Source organism: Sceloporus occidentalis, unplaced genomic scaffold, assembly GCF_023333645.1.
Source record: "Sceloporus occidentalis isolate IW3139 unplaced genomic scaffold, rSceOcc1.0.p SCAF_2, whole genome shotgun sequence".
NCBI lineage: Eukaryota > Metazoa > Chordata > Lepidosauria > Squamata > Phrynosomatidae > Sceloporus > Sceloporus occidentalis.
Window position 1 is genome coordinate 110,021,572 of NW_028316982.1, and position 15,922 is coordinate 110,037,493.

General features: G+C 39.6%; 1 protein-coding gene across 5 annotated transcripts in view; it reads right to left on the bottom strand.

Annotated features, from left to right (window-relative positions):
• GRID1 (glutamate ionotropic receptor delta type subunit 1) overlaps positions 1–15,922 on the bottom strand; it is an 859,069-nt gene that overhangs the window by 52,847 nt on the left and 790,300 nt on the right. For all 5 annotated transcript variants that reach the window (XM_089510585.1, XM_089510586.1, XM_089510584.1 and 2 more), the window contains exon 13: positions 432–627. In XM_089510585.1, the coding sequence (XP_089366711.1) occupies positions 432–627 (196 nt within the window). The remainder of the gene's footprint in view (positions 1–431; positions 628–15,922) is intronic.

Genomic DNA, 15,922 nt, shown 5'->3' on the forward strand with positions numbered 1-15,922 from the left:
TTTCCGCAGTGTGGATGCAGCCTCAGAGTTAGGAACTCATGAAGATGTACAAGGAACATTAACTGAACTGTAATGAATTAGAGGAACAACCACTCAGCATTAGAAGTCAGAGATCAAATGTGGGTTTCTGAAAGTCAAGATGATTTTGATTGTTGCTGAACTGCATACATTACAAAGGGTGTGTGTGTGAAAGACAGACCCATTTAATTCCAAAAAGATTTGCAAGGTTTTTTTGGGAATACTAACTAGCACTGCAATACCTGTTTTGCTGTCTGCCTTGCTTTTTTTTTTGTAAAGAATCCAACGATTTCTTATTAACAGCTGATTACTTTACAAAACATAAAGTCACTCACTCTACATTTTAATACTCTACATACTGCATATTAAATACTGATATTCTATGGATAAATTGGACATTCATCCCTTCTTACCTTCCTGATGCCTTCAGAGGGGTTTGCCACACAGTTATCAGCTCCATTATTCTTACTGATTGTCTTCCACAATTCAGCAAAGGTGCTGTCTTGTTCTAAAGGATTTGTTCCTTTCGCTTTAAAATATTCATAAACAGCAGAATCCCTGACTGTGCCATAAGACATATCCATTTGTTTGGAAAGATCCTGAAATGTCCTGAAATGCAAGAGCAGTTGAAATGTTAGTGGAAAGTGTGACAACAGTTTGGTTTTACTAGTTCAAGGTGGAAACATGTTTTCCTATTCAAAGGGGGGGAAATATACTTAAGAAATCCAAAGTATGTTTTCTTTCTTTCTGTTTCCCCCCTTACATCCATTGAAGGGCAACATGTGGCCCTCTGGATATAGTTGGACTGTAGGCCCTATTAGCCACCCTTCACCATTAAAGCTGCAGTCCAGCAAAGCCATAGAAGATTGATGGTAGTCACCCTGATGGCACATGAATTAGTGTAGCGTAAAAACATAGTTTCTCAGGAACTTTCACAGACTAAGTGGCAGTATTACTTGATAATTTAGTAATAATGATTATCAATGATTAATGTAATAACACTGCAAGTGTATGTGTCTGGATATATCACTAAGTCTTTGGTATCCCCTAAACATAGATTTTCCCTGTTTGTCATCTATAGCCCATGATAAATTTTGCCAATATATTCTGTCAATCTCTCAGCATCTCCTATGGAAGTGAGATTGAACAGGTCCTTCTTGTGGATCCAACTGCAGGCCTTAATAATAAGTAGCACTTAATGAATGATGAGGGAATACACTGGAAGTGTGCCAAAGGAATACATAAGAGGCATGGTGTGCTAAAAGAATAATTACAAAATCCTCTCTCCTGCATTCTACATTAGCACAAGTTTAGAATGTATATTGATATTTATGCATTATGCATAAAAAAGGCATATAAAACAAAATAATGATTTCACATTGAAGCCATAATTCTAATTATTGTTCATTAACTGCATACAATTAGAGCAAAACCACATCTTGTTATAATGTACATATGGGAAGAAATGCTGTCAAAGAGTGGGGTGGGGAGCCAACTCATCTCTCCCAGACTGTTGTCTCCCTGTCTCACCAATCACAACAACAACATAAACAAAAACAAAGCTTTGATGTATGTGAGAGATCAAAATGAATTACAAAGCCAAAACCTAAATATGAAAGTACTCTAAATTATTACTGCACCAGCTACTGATAAATGAATATATAACTGTCACAGAAGACCAGAGATATCACTTTTATCCAGCACATTTGAAATGGTAATTCTCTTCATTTTATTAGCTTTTTTTAGTGACCAGACAAACAAGGAACATTTTCCTTCATCTTCGTCTGGATGCTAATTCATAATTGATCCCACACAAACATTTATCAATCAAAATACTGGCTCACTCTTGTTTCTAGCTCCCTTCCCACTTGATAGTCTTAAAGTATGTCTTCTGTTAAAAATATTGTCCAAAATCCAATTCTAGTCCTAACTAGAGCAGACTGTCGGTGGACATTACATAACTGCAAATCACCATTGTATTACTTGGTCTACTCTAACTGGGTCTAGCAAATTAAATTTAGGCCATAAAGTTTAAATCAACACTTATTACTATCCATGTGTTTTCCAAGCAAAAACGAAACAAGATCCAAGTAGACTGCTATCAAAACTTCAAGGGAAGAGGCACATGGGTAAACTAGGTTATCCTTCCAATAACCTAACCAAAGAAAATTTCCTAGTAATCCAATTAAAGAAAAGTTTAATTAGAGAGGGGGAAGTTTTCAGTTTAGGCTAGTCCAGTCCGTGTAGGATTGGTGTAATCAGCCTTTGAGCGCCTCTGGGACTCTCAATTTATACTCATATAGCTAAAATTTTATGGGTATCTAGTCATAACCCACGTTGAACTGGCCTGGAGTCATATGTGGAACAGTTTCACAGGGAAATTTTAAGAGCAACATTATCACTGTACATATGTGCATAACAACTTGTTGTAAAATTTCAAGATGAAAAAGTTTAGAGGTGAGCAGAGAAGTGCTTTTGGGCCATGTGGAAAGGGACAGGATTGCTTTCTTAAAATTCCAAACCACTGCAAAATAGTGCATGGGGGAGCTGTGTGTCTTTGGTGCATTACAGACACTCCAAAGGGGTGTATTAGGGTTAGGAAGGGGCGTGTTAGGGTTGAGAAGGGGCGTCCCTTCCGGACGCCCCTCAATCCTAATACAGACCGAGTCCGTACAAAATGGCGGCGCTCATCCACAGGGGGGCTGCCATTTTGACATCGCGGACGCATAGCGTCCAGAAGCCGCGTGGTGGAAGTGACGCCGCAAGTGCATGACTAGCACCTCGCGGTGCCACTTCCAGGTTGCTGAAAGAAGCGCCATTTCGGTGCTTCTTTCTTTCTGCGCCCGGGAACCTCCCAATTTGGCCACTGTGGTTCCAGGATGTAGCAACCAGCGGCGGCAGCAGACCACCCGTTTTGGGCAGTCTGTAACTCGCCTTTAATCCCTAGAACCATCACACAAAAAATCTGGAAAAAGAGGGGGATGCTAGAGTTCACATTCACTTGAAAGCCAAACTTCCGGCTGTGGAAGTTGCTGCCCTTAATCTCTGATATTTGTTGACTGCTTGCAACTGATCTGTGCTTGACAGAAACACACATTGCAAAGGATCAAAGGTATTTCCTTGTTTATTACTTTGGACAGGTGCCCAAGGGCTTCCCATATTTAGAGATCTTGATAGGAGCCGATTAAGGCAAAAGTTCTTTTCCGGCAGTTCTTGTTGAAAAAGATGTTTGTGACCATGGGGGATAGGTTTGACACATTGTAAGTGGTCACACCCATCTACCCACCAAACAGGCATACATATAGGATTCGAATTTCTGAAATAGAGTTGAGATTAAAGTAACCCTCCACCCCAGTTATCTGGCTGAAGATCACTCTGGTAGAGGAAGCATGAACCATGATAATCTCTACACCCCAAGTGATGAGCCATGATTGGCAACAAAGAATCAGTAAACTTAAGGTAGAGAACAGAGCTGATAGGAGTGACCCACTGCACAAATACTATTTGACAGCAGAACCAGGCTAAAGAGAATCCAGTTTGTTAAGAACTTCTATGAGGACAGGGCTTCTCTGTTGCACTGTTAAAAGCAGTATACTGTGTAGAGAGATGTAAGCCAGGGTGTTGTTAGCTGTTGCATCTTGAAATGTGCTTCCTTTGGAGTGCCAGCTAGTGCTGACATTGCTCTCATTCCAGCACCACATTAAAAACTATCTGTTCAAAAGCCCATGGGACCTACAGAAATGAGTGCTCAGTCTATCTTGTAAATTTAGGTTTTTTGTTTTTTACTTGTTAAAATTCTGCATTTTTATAAGAAGATTAAAAAAGATGTAAGGTGATTTAAAGAGTGCTTTAAGGTGATAACTTTGATGGTATATGAGGCATGAGCAAAGGATGGCCCATGAGATGTATGCAGTCCCCTGCCCCACAGAGCACAAAGCCCCCCAAATACGCAGAAAAACGTCAGCTTCATACAGACAGCCATCAACACCCCTGAAATACCACAATTTTTTCGGTCCTTCTCAACATGGTGATATGAAATGATATAATTTCTGGCTGCCATCACTTTCAGGGGGATGCAACTTTCAAGAGGGAGAATGAATCCCTGGCTCCTGTGTAGTGGCCTACCCCTGATAACCAGGATGCATTACAAATTATCAATCAATCGATCCATCTGTTTTCAAACAGGTTTGGCAGAGATTATTATTCCTGCATGATTTACGTGGGGAGAAATGAGGCACAGAGAATCTAAAGTAGAACTCATAGGCAGTCTCTGCAATGTGGACTTGCCATACCTTTTTTAAAGGACAGAAAGGAAGAGATGTTCTGAAATTTCAAAGAAATTAGAAGAGATAATATTTCTGCTCTTCGACAAGCAAATTCAACAGGGCATGATCTACATAAAATCTGCAGTTGCATAGCATCATCTTACCTTGTTTATATATATTATGGTATTTATGGAATAGAGGATTTTGGGGGCAACAGTAGATAAGAAAATCCCTGTAAAACATTATTTCATAGAATAGAACTGAAAAGCGTATGGATTTCTCATGCATGGCTTTAGTGGATTTACTTGGCTAAAAGGTATGGCAAAAGAGAGCCAGTGTGATGTAGTGGCTTGAGCATTGGACACCAACTCAGGAGAGAAGGGGTTGAATCTCCACTCAGCCATAGAAACCCACTGTGGTGATCTTGGTAATGTTATACTTTTTCAGCCTCAGGGGAAGGCAAAGGCAAACCCCTTCTGAACAAATCTGGCCAAGAAAGGTTAGCCATAGGGTCTTCATAAGTCAGAAACTACTTGAAGGAATGCAGCAGCAACAACAACAGTGGCACAAGAGGTCTGGATCTCTTTGTGTTTACATGCTTTTGGTCACAGATATAAATATTATACCATACACACACATAAACGCAAACACAAACCATCAGCAGCCATGGTCCATGCTGGATGGGGGCATCCCATAGTTTGATGTTGGCTCAACCCATGGGCCATAGATTTTTCAAACCAAGATTTTGAAAAGCATGGCTACAAAGAAAGGACGAGGAGACAATGAAAAAGCGGCAAGGGGGAGTACATAGGACATGAATGTGGACTAGGCATTTTAGGGATGGAAAGAAATTCAAAAATATATACTAAAAGTTAAAAAAAATGTGTTGGTAAACCTTGATGAAGAGAAACATAGACTGATAAGAAGCCTCACAGTTTAGGACTTGCTCTGTGCAAAATTCACTTGTGTTTTTGTTTTGCCTTTTGTTTGGTCAGAAAATGTTATCCTCTGCACAGCAAACAGTTTACGCAGAGATAATAATATTTCTGCACAACCATCAAAAACAGTGCAGATTTGATTCCTTCAAGAATGAAAAGAGTGAAGAATTACAGTGCCGCCACACACACCCCGCCTCAGCAGCCACCTGAGTTGCAAAGGAGTGGGGTTTTGACATGGACATAGATAACGTACTTTGATTTATATGAGGGATTATTTACAATTAGGTTTAGCACTACTATTACTAAGAGGAAATGTTAAGAATTTTTAAGAATGTTAAATAATGTTTTTTTTAGAATTTTAAGAATTTTAAATTTTAAGTATATATTGGTTTGCATTTTCTGCAATTCTGTTTTATATGACTTGTATATCCTATGTATTTCATGATAAAATCTGTTGCAACAACAACAACAACAACAACAACAACAATAATTTATTTCGGTCATTGACCAGTACAAAATCTGTTACCTTTGGCTATGTTGGTCCATGACCATAATCAAGTATTGATTGATTGACTGATATATTGGCGGGCTTCTGATGCACAATTTTGACTGCTCACAGATCACTACACCCCATATTATTCAGTGGCAGTGATGTGAGCACACACTGAAGCATATGTGTTCATGTCAACACCATTGAATAAAATGGGACATCATTGTCCAGGTTTTCTAACATCAATGGTAGGCCCACTCTACATTACCGATACAGTGGGCTCACTTGACATTGCTAAAGCATATACAGTGAAATAAGCCAACCATATTTCTAAAAATACAATTTTGGGATCTATAAAATACATGTATAAACATTGTGCCTGTTATGAATAGCTCCATCTCACACTGGTGCGATGAGATAGCCCTCTGCTCAGAGCATAGAACATAGGTAAATATAAACATTTATGGGGTGTCATTGTATAACCAAAAACTAGATCTTATTTTTTTCTTTCCTTTTGTTTCTCAATTCTTTTTTCTTTATTTGAAACTTATACTTTTTTTGAACATTTTCAAACCGTGGATGCTTGTATCCGTGTATAAAAAATCAGTGTATAAAAAGGGCTGACTGTATGTCAAGAACATATCAAATGTGAACAACAACCCACACAAGTAATACTGTATTTAAATTAACCTGCAAATAAATTTATAACATTCTTTCAATACAAGACTGTTTGGAGTGTTTTCAAAGATACAGTTACACGCTACCAACATTGAAGAAAATATTTTGGTATCAAGACCCCTTGAGTGGATTGGGGGAAAAGTAGGTCTTCATCACAAATTGGTGGCAGCTTTGGCACAAGATGACAAGGGAGTAAAAGGTGTTTTTTAAAGGAAAATAAAGAGGTTTTGGGCAGTGCCACATTGTCACCATCATACCCTCCAAATAAATAAATAAATAAGCAAGCTTTCTTTTTATTCACTTTTACTATTCATTAATTTCTCCATCTTGCAATGCAATCCATATCACATGTTGTTAATCCTTTTCCTCCCAACTCCAAACACAAGGCACTTCTGAGTGTCTCCTTTCCCACTGAGCACCCTGCATCTACTACAACAAAACTCTTCAAGCTCTTAAGCTGATTGAAGCATCTAAAGTGGTTTAAGTTGCTTTAAGGACTTTTATCATTTTAATCTCTTAAGCAGCTTTAAATATGGCTTGTGAAAAGCATCAGTCACTATTTACTAAACATTTGTGAATGGCTGGTACAGATGTCCAAAGTCCAAAGTTGCTTTGAAACACCCCCCCCCCCCGTACCTGTTCTTCCGTGCCTTCTGTACATATTTTAATGTGATCTTAGGGCAAAAACATCTGAGATAAAATTCAAAATAAGAGCAAGGGCCAAAAATTAGAAATATAAACATGAATAAAAGATCTACAAGTATGCCGTTTTAAGGTTCAACATTATTCTAAATTATGGCTGCAGAGCACTGATCTTTTACCAGTTTCCACTTTAGTCAGGGCCCAGAACCTTATTCTTCATAGAATATATTCTTTTTAGGCATATTAGTATGCATCCAACCATGCCAACCATCTGTCATCATTCAGCCTGGGAGGGAGTGAAAAGGCAGACCCAACTCCATCAGGGCTATCCTGAGCAAGAAGAAGGGCCCTCCCTCCAGTCCATCTGCCTTGGACCAGGCCTCAGAGGGAGAAGAACTGCTGGACCTGATTCACTTCCCCACCACCTTCCCTTCTCCTTTTGTGTCTTGTAAGCCTGAGAGCAGGGAACCATCTGAATAACTATCTGTAAGACACTCTGAGAGCCTTTAGGGTATAAATAGTAGGGTATGAATACCAGAAATAAATAATAAATAAAATAAATGTCATACTATGTTTACCTGCCATGTTGGAGCAGTCACTGTTGGAGCAGTACACAGGCTGAAGTACTGGAGGATCTTATCCTCAGATTGCAGAATTGAATGAATTTATTATTACGGCATATAGCCAGCATAAAATAATAAAATGTTTAGAAAAATTAGATGTGAGGGCGATCTGGCTGCGACAGCTGTCACCCCATCGATTGCAGAAGTAGAGGCACTGGGATGCATTTTGAAACAACTCCTCCATGAATTCGGAACTAATGATTCAACAGCAAAAGGATCTTGTAGCACCTTTGAGACTAAATGAACTGAATAGATTGTAGCATCAACTTTCACAGACTTGGTCTACTTCGGTAGATACATGGAGTTCTATGCATGGGCACCAGTTCACTCCACACATCTAAGAAAGTACACCAAGTCTATGAAAACTTATCCTACAATGTCTTTGGCTCAGTTAGGGTCAAAACAGAGGGGCAGGAAAGAGAGACTGCCTGCCACTTTGGGGTTGGGGCATGCAGATGACGCATGGCCAAGAGTGGCTGGAAGCCACAGAGATAATAATAATAATAATAATAATAATAATAATAATAATTTATATCCCGTGTCTCCTTGTGGATCGAGATAGGTAACAGCAGAGTAAAATACAATCATAAATTTAACAATCCCCCAACCCTCTAGCCCTCCCCCTCTACAAATAAACAATATTAAAACTCTCCAATAGTGAAGACAGGTAAAATAACATGGAAGTGAATTAAATTTGTGCAAGTGAGACAGTTCTACTTTGAGGGAGGTCAGTCAGAGAAGGCCTGCCAGAAGAGATCCATCTTGATTGCCTTTTTAAAGGTGTCAAGAGATGTAATAAGACGCATCTCGTCTGGCAGGTCATTCCAAATTTTTGGAGCAGCAGTTGAAAAGGTCCTCTGGCAAGTTGCAACTAATCTAGTCTTCTTTGGCTGCAGTAGATTCTTCCCAGAAACAATGTGCCTGGCTGGGAAAAGCTGGCTCAAAAAAGAGTGGCAAAAAGCCACTCCTGTCAGTGTCTCATTTGGGATCTTGGTGGAAGTACAGTTTCAGAGTAGGCCATTTTGTTGCTGCAGTCCTGGACTAACTGGGGTGGGAGCAGCTGGAGACTGCTCCAAGCTACTGGCCTACTTTGCCCTCTAGTCTCAAAGGTGCTACAAGATCCCTTTGCAATTGAATCATTAGTTCTGAATCTATGGAGGGGTTATTTCTAAAGGTAAAGAAGTATTGTAAGAAAAGAAAATGTTCTTCATTATACTTATTATCAGAACCACTATTTCTACTCATCATTTATGCACTGTCAGTCATTCAAGATGCTTGTCATTTACTCTGACCAGAGGAAGAAAACTGCCCAGTATGGAGATCACAAAAGGAATACAGCATGGGAGCCTGATGCCAGCTACAGCCAACAAAGGAAGTCTTGGTTTCCAAACAATGCTAACAACAGTTGCCTTGAGTACCACTTTAGCAGAAAATGAGTAAACTGAATAAATTGAATAAATAATAAAGATTGTTGTGGTTGTTGTTGTGTACCTTCAAGTCACTTTGACTTATGACTCATGCAGTCTTCTTGGCAAGATTTGAGATGAGGAGGTTTGCCACTGCCTTCCCCTGAGGCTGAGAGCATGTAGTTTGCCCAAGGTCACCCAGTGGGTTTCATCACTGAGCTAGGAATTGAACCCTGGTCTCCAAAGTCATAGTCTAACAATGTCTCCCCCATATAATAAAGTAGAATATTACAATAATATATCGGGACTGGGGATCTGTAAGCTGAATTATTCTCTAGAACATTTTTAATGTCAAATTTCATATTGAGACATCTCACAGCAATAAATAACATTGTGCTTTAATGAAATTGAAATTGAAATGACTATTTCCGATACATATGTGATAGGCTAAAACTAGTTTCCACCCATCCACAAGGTCTTCTTGTAATAATAGGTTCATTTGCTATGATGTCACATTCATTACTATTATAATTACTCAGTCCAGAGTAAATCAAAACGTTGACAATGAATCAATCACATAAGTCACATAAGACATTCTCCTAACACCCAATTATACTTAGGTACAAGTAAACATATATATTTGTAATGTGTGAAGTTATCGGTCCAGTTTCCTCTCTCTTACACAAATAAAGCAATGCATTTTATTCAGAGATGGACAGTCTGTACTGGGTTAGAAGCAGGCAAGATGCACATATTGCTACTTTCCAAATAACATATGATTCCTGATGTCAGTGCAGGTTTGGGTGAAGAAAAGCAATGTAAAATAATAAGGTCACCCCAAAGTCTTGCAGGGAAGTAAAAAATTAGTTTGAGAGATAATTAAAGGTCAGATTGGCAGGGTCTAAAAATAAAATAGAAATTTGTGTCAGATAAATAAACACAATTGTTCATCACAACTACAGGTTTAGTGTCTAATCCAAAGTGGATCAAGGAAACACTGACACATCTTTAATTTCAAGTCCTAAACAACCAAGTTTTATTCACACAGACTTTTGCTAATGCGGCAATACTACAGGACTGGGAATTGTTACAGCACAAAATTTTTATGGAGGGTTTTACTGCAGCAATTACCGATGCTATAGCATTTTAGAAAATGCTGAAATACTTTTTCTGAAAGTTCTTCGGTTTGTATCACAACAGAGACAATGCATAAATATGGCCTTAATTACAGTTCAAGGGTAGGACAATCCATTGAAACATTAAGGAATGAAATGATGAAATATCGGTGCCATTCGGTGCACAAACCTTGACATATGTCTTCCTTTACCTATCAGGGAAGGCCACAAAGAGGTCTCCTGCAGTGTCAGTCTCTTCTTGATTCTCTCTTGGGTGAGTACTAAGGCTTCAGTGAAGAAAATGGAGAAAGCTTGACTACACCAAAGGAACAGAATACAGTCGGCCCTTCTTATACACGGATTTTTTATACACGGATTTAAGCATACACGGTTTGAAAATGTTCCAAAAAAGTATAAATTTACTTTGATGTTCCATTTTTTATTAGGGACACCATTTTGCTATGTCATTATACTTAATGGGACTTGAGCATACATGGATTTTGTTATACACGGGGGATCTTGGAACCAAACCCCAGCGTATAACAAGGATCCACTGTATAAAGCAGGTTTCTAGCCATTATGGCAATGGAGCTTAGCACAAAAATATTTCTAAGCCAGTGCCTAGTGAAAAACTCACTAATGAAAATGGGCTCAGTAATGGAAGATGGGCTATTTCACATTTTTAGCGTTGGGTCTTCTATAAAAAAATTCTTGCCCTTCTCAAAAGCAGAATACATTTAATGAAACACATGCTAGTCCTTGTTTGGGGAAAATGGGGTACAGTGCTACCTCGGGTTACGAAATTAATTCGTTCCGCGGCGCCGTTCGTAACCTGATAAATTTCGCAACCTGAAAAGGTGCTGGAAAGCCGCTGGAAAGCCGCTAGCCGCGCTTCGGATTTAAATTTCGCGCCGAAATTAATTTCGTAACCCGAAAAATCTTTCGTTACCCGGAACAGTTTTTTTAAATCTAACTTTTTCGTACCCCGGAAATTTCGTAACGCGGTCAATTCGTATCCCGGGGTACCACTGTACTTGAGAGACAGAATTTGAAATCTTCTTAACGTTGTTATGTGCATTCAAATTGACTCTGGTGATTATTTTTTCATAGGGTGTTCCTGGCAAGACTTATTCAGAGGAGGCTTGCCCTTGGCTTCTTCTGAATCTAGCCGACAGTATTTGGTAGCCACTAGCAGTTCTTTTCCAAGTATTAACCAGGCCTGACCTTGCATAGCTTCCAAGTTCAGATAGGACCTGATGCCTTAAGGGTGTTATAGTACCATTACATTATTAGAAGACATGACTATATGTGTACGATAGGAAATCTCCCCACTGGCTTTCAACTTCCTTCTGTTTTTACTATTAATTCCTTATCTGTGCATTTAAAACTCTCCAAGCTATCTTGCCTTTCATCATTCCACCCTTATTTTCATGCTTCTAACTTTCTTTTTATAGCCATCTCATTGCCCCCCAATCTCAAGCCTGGGAGGAAGTTAAGAGGTGATATGATAGCTTTGTATAAGTATTTGAAGGGGTATCTTATTGATGATGGAACAAGCTTGTTTTCTGCTGCTCTAGAGAATGGGACCCAGAACATGGAACAATGGATGCAAGCTACAGGAAGAGATTGCACCTAAACATTTGGAGGAACTTCCTGACAGTAAGAGTGTGGTAGAGTCTCTTCCTTTGGAGTTCTTTCAGTGGAGGTTGGATGGTCATCTGTTGGGGGTGCTTTGATTGCGAGTACCTGCATGGTAGGGGTTGGACTGGTTGGCCCTTGGGGTCTCTTCCAGCTCTATGATTCTATAATTCTATGACCTCTAGAATCATAGAGTTGGAAGAGACCATAAGGGCCATCCAGTCCAACCCCCTGCCATGGAGGAACTCTCAATCAATGCATACCTGACAGGTGGCCATCAAGCCTCTGTTTAAAGACTTCCAAGGAGGGAGACTCCACTACACTCTGAAGGAGTGAGTTCCACTGTTGAATAGCCCTTACTGTCAGGAAGTTCCTCCTAATGTTGAGTGTTGAGAAACATGCTTTCCATCTCTAAGCTCTCCTTCACAGCTCATATCAACCCAGCCAGTGGAAGACAGTGCCTGCTTTGTGCTGCTGTTTGAAGCAGCCAGCCAATCTGGCAAGGCACTTCCCTTCCCTCTTCTCTCTCCCAGTGTGAGTCACTGACACTGATTATCTTTCTCTTCTCTGCAACAGCAACAGATTCTTTCATTCAGTAAAAACAAAGGAAGATAAAGGGAGGCCAACTTTATGTTATCTTAAAAATATATCCAAATAACTTGAATCTCAAGTGCAACTCAGGTTTTCAGTGTGTCTTTTTCACCCTTATTCCTTTGCTGCTGGATCCTCTGCTATACACTAGCTGCACAACATCCAATCAAGAAGGATTTCAAACATAGCCACCCATGTAATTTCTCCTCCTCCTTCCCTCATTACTAAGACTGAGTCAGAATACATTCAGTAATGGTTAAAATGGGGGGGGGGGGGAGGGGGACATTGTGCTACTCTAACGAGTAGTGAATTAATGGCCTTTACCATTTCATGCAAAAAAGTAATTCAATTCTTGCTTGTTGCTGCAAAAAGTAAATAGTTCCCAAAGTTACTAATTACATATAATGCATTATTTCCAGATGCAGATTCTCTCCTTTCCGTTCTGTCTCCCAATTACTACTGCGACTACAACCCAAAATATATTTGCATAAATATCCATTAACTACAGTACTCTGCATGTCTAAATATGCATATAGCTGTATTGTTATTCTCTTTTATTTAATACTATGCTGTTGTTAGATGCTTTCAGTACCTAAGTTGGCACACACATCATTACTAAATTGAGCCCTTGTTAGCCTTCTTTTTCTGCCTCCTTTCTGTATTTTTTCCCTGCGGTCAACTTTAGCTCATAAGCTGTTTGAATCAGGGATCTGTCTTATGCTACAAAGTGGTGTGTGTGTTGATTAGGCTTATCATTAAACCTAGAGGCAGATTTCAATTTCATAGTAACCAAAGTTTCCTTGCAAACAATGACCAGAGTCAGTTAAACGCACTCTGAATAAAGCCCAGCTCCTGAATTTCCAGAGTCAGTGATCAGGAAATGCCTCCTGGTTGGAAATTGGCAAGTCCAACACAGAAATTCATATAGACTCAACCAGTAGCCTTCTCTGAAACTGAGCACTTCAAGCTTATAGGAGTCGTTTGGCAGCAGAACCGACTGCTTCACAATGCAACGAATTCACTTTCTTTAGAGGTTTTTAATGGCTAGTATAAGCAGTAGGGTGACTAGATGACATCTGAAGTACCTCTGAAACACCTTCCAACTTGATGCTTCTGTTATTGAATTGATTTCTTTCTTAGGGCACATTTGTAGATCTCTCCCACAATGCCACTACCTTTTTGCGGTGGTGGGATTGCATGCTTCTGTGAGGCAAGATGTTATGCTGAGGATAGCTGACTTGGAAGAGCAGCTATGAAGAATCTAGACCAGATCCTTAAATGAAAAGATATGTAATTAATATTGACATATACTTCCAATTTCTATGTATGGTTGTTAAAGCTAATAGGAAGAAAATCAACTGTTTTAAAATGCGTTGATGTAGTTCTACAAATACCATGGGCTACTAAAAATAAATAAATAAATGGGTTCTAGGGCAAATCATGTCTGAATTCTTCCTAGAAGCCAAGATGACTAAATCAAAACTTTCTAGTGAGATATGACTCACTAGAAATTACAATAATGCTTGGCAAGGAAGAAGGCCATAGGAAAAGAGAAAGACCACACTAGAGACTGATAGGTTCAATCAAGGAAGCCATAGCTCTGAATCTGTAAGACTTGAGCAAGGTTTTTGATGATAGGGTGACTTGGAGGTCTTTAACTCATAGGGTTGCCATGAGTTGGAGTCAGCTATTTGCCAGTTTTCAAGGACATAGCTATGCTAGTCTCTTGCAGTATAAAAAGGAGGAAGGAGGGGGAAAGGACAAAAGGAATGAGGCAGCACTTAATGGTTTTTATTTTTTGCATGAGCTCCCATGGATATATACCCACTTTACATCCTCTCAGTGCTTCATCTGAAGAAGTCCACAGAAACTCATCAGAAAATAATAACCAATCAATCTTAAAGACTCCACAGCAGTTAACAGCAACAAAGTAATTCCTTAACAGACACACACAGTTTGGGGCATACTTTGTTTAGATAGATTGGGTGTATGAGATGCTGTAGCAAAATATTTTTACTAGCTCTCCTAAAACACCTGGAGAAGAGAGGTTATGCATTCTGACTAATGTTATAAACTTAAGTGCTTACAACTTGAGGCAGGCAGGCCAGCTAAACAACTAAATATATTCTGTCTTTTATTTTGGAGGGTCGTGTTGGTGATGTTTTTAAGGCCAGTAAGGCAAGCCTTTTGCTCAGGGCCACTGAGTTAAGCTTTTCGCTCAGTGATGCAACTAAGCTGCTCTATCTGAAGTGAAGGGTTCCACTAAGATGAAGTAGCTGCTAAGGGCATGGAATCTTCTAAGCTTCTTTGAAGAGAAAACGTATGCGACCCATGTGCCAAATTCTCATTTGGAACTTTGTGAGTTTTCAATTACTTCATTTGTTTCCTCCCTTCACCATACCTAGTTCTCTTCTCCAAGGAATAAAATCACTAAAAAGCTAGGTTTCAGGTTTCTTCCTCTGAAATTCAAAATAATGTAAATGTTAGATTGCTGGCTAGAATAAACATGAAAAGCATGAATAAACATGAGATTCAATATATTTTAACATCCATCTATGTTTGAGCTAGTGCCATATGTTATATATTCCCTCCCTCCCTCCCTCTCTGTAGTATACTATATAGGCAGCATTTTGTTGTTGCTGTTAACTGCCCTCGAGATGACCCCCATGGCGACCCTATGGATGAGGCATCTCCAAGACCCTCTGTCCTCCACTGCTCTGCTTAATTCCTGCAACCCCATACCTGTGACCTGCTTAATAGAGTCCATCCATCTACCATGTGACCTTCCTCTCTTCCTACTTCCCTCTTCCTTTCCCAGCATTATTGTCTTTTCCAATGAGTCCTTCCTTCCCATCATGTGTCTGAAGTACGACAGCCTCAGTTTGGTCATCTTGGCTTCCAGGGAGGTTTCCGGCTTCATCTGCTCTAGGATCCATTTGTTTGTTCTTTTGGCTGTCCATGGGATCCTCAGCACTCTTCTCCAGCACCACATCTCAAATGAATGGATTTTCTTCCTGTCTTCTTTCTTAACTGTCCAGCTCTCACATCCATACATGCTAACAGGGAATACAATGGCTTGTATATTTCTAACTTTTGTGCTGAGTTGTATATCTTTGCATTTTAGAATATTTTCTAGTTCTTTCATAGCCACCCTCCCCATCCTTAATCTTCTTCTGATTTCCTGACTGCAGTCCCCATTTCTATCAATGTTTGATCCCAAGTATGGGAATTCTTTCATGGCCTGCATCCATAGTTTTTTGTGGGTTTTTCGGGCTGTGTGGCCATGTTCTAGAATAGTTTCTTCCTAATGTTTCACCAGCATCTGTGGATGGCATCTTGCGAAATATCAGGAAGAAACTCTTCAAGAACATGGCCACACAGCCCCCAAAAACCACACACACACACACACACACACACACACACACAAAAACCTGAAGAAAGGTCTCTCTGTGTGTCTCTCTGTCTATCTCTCTGTCTTTTTACATGAAACTGAGATGCCTGAACACTGGTATTCATAT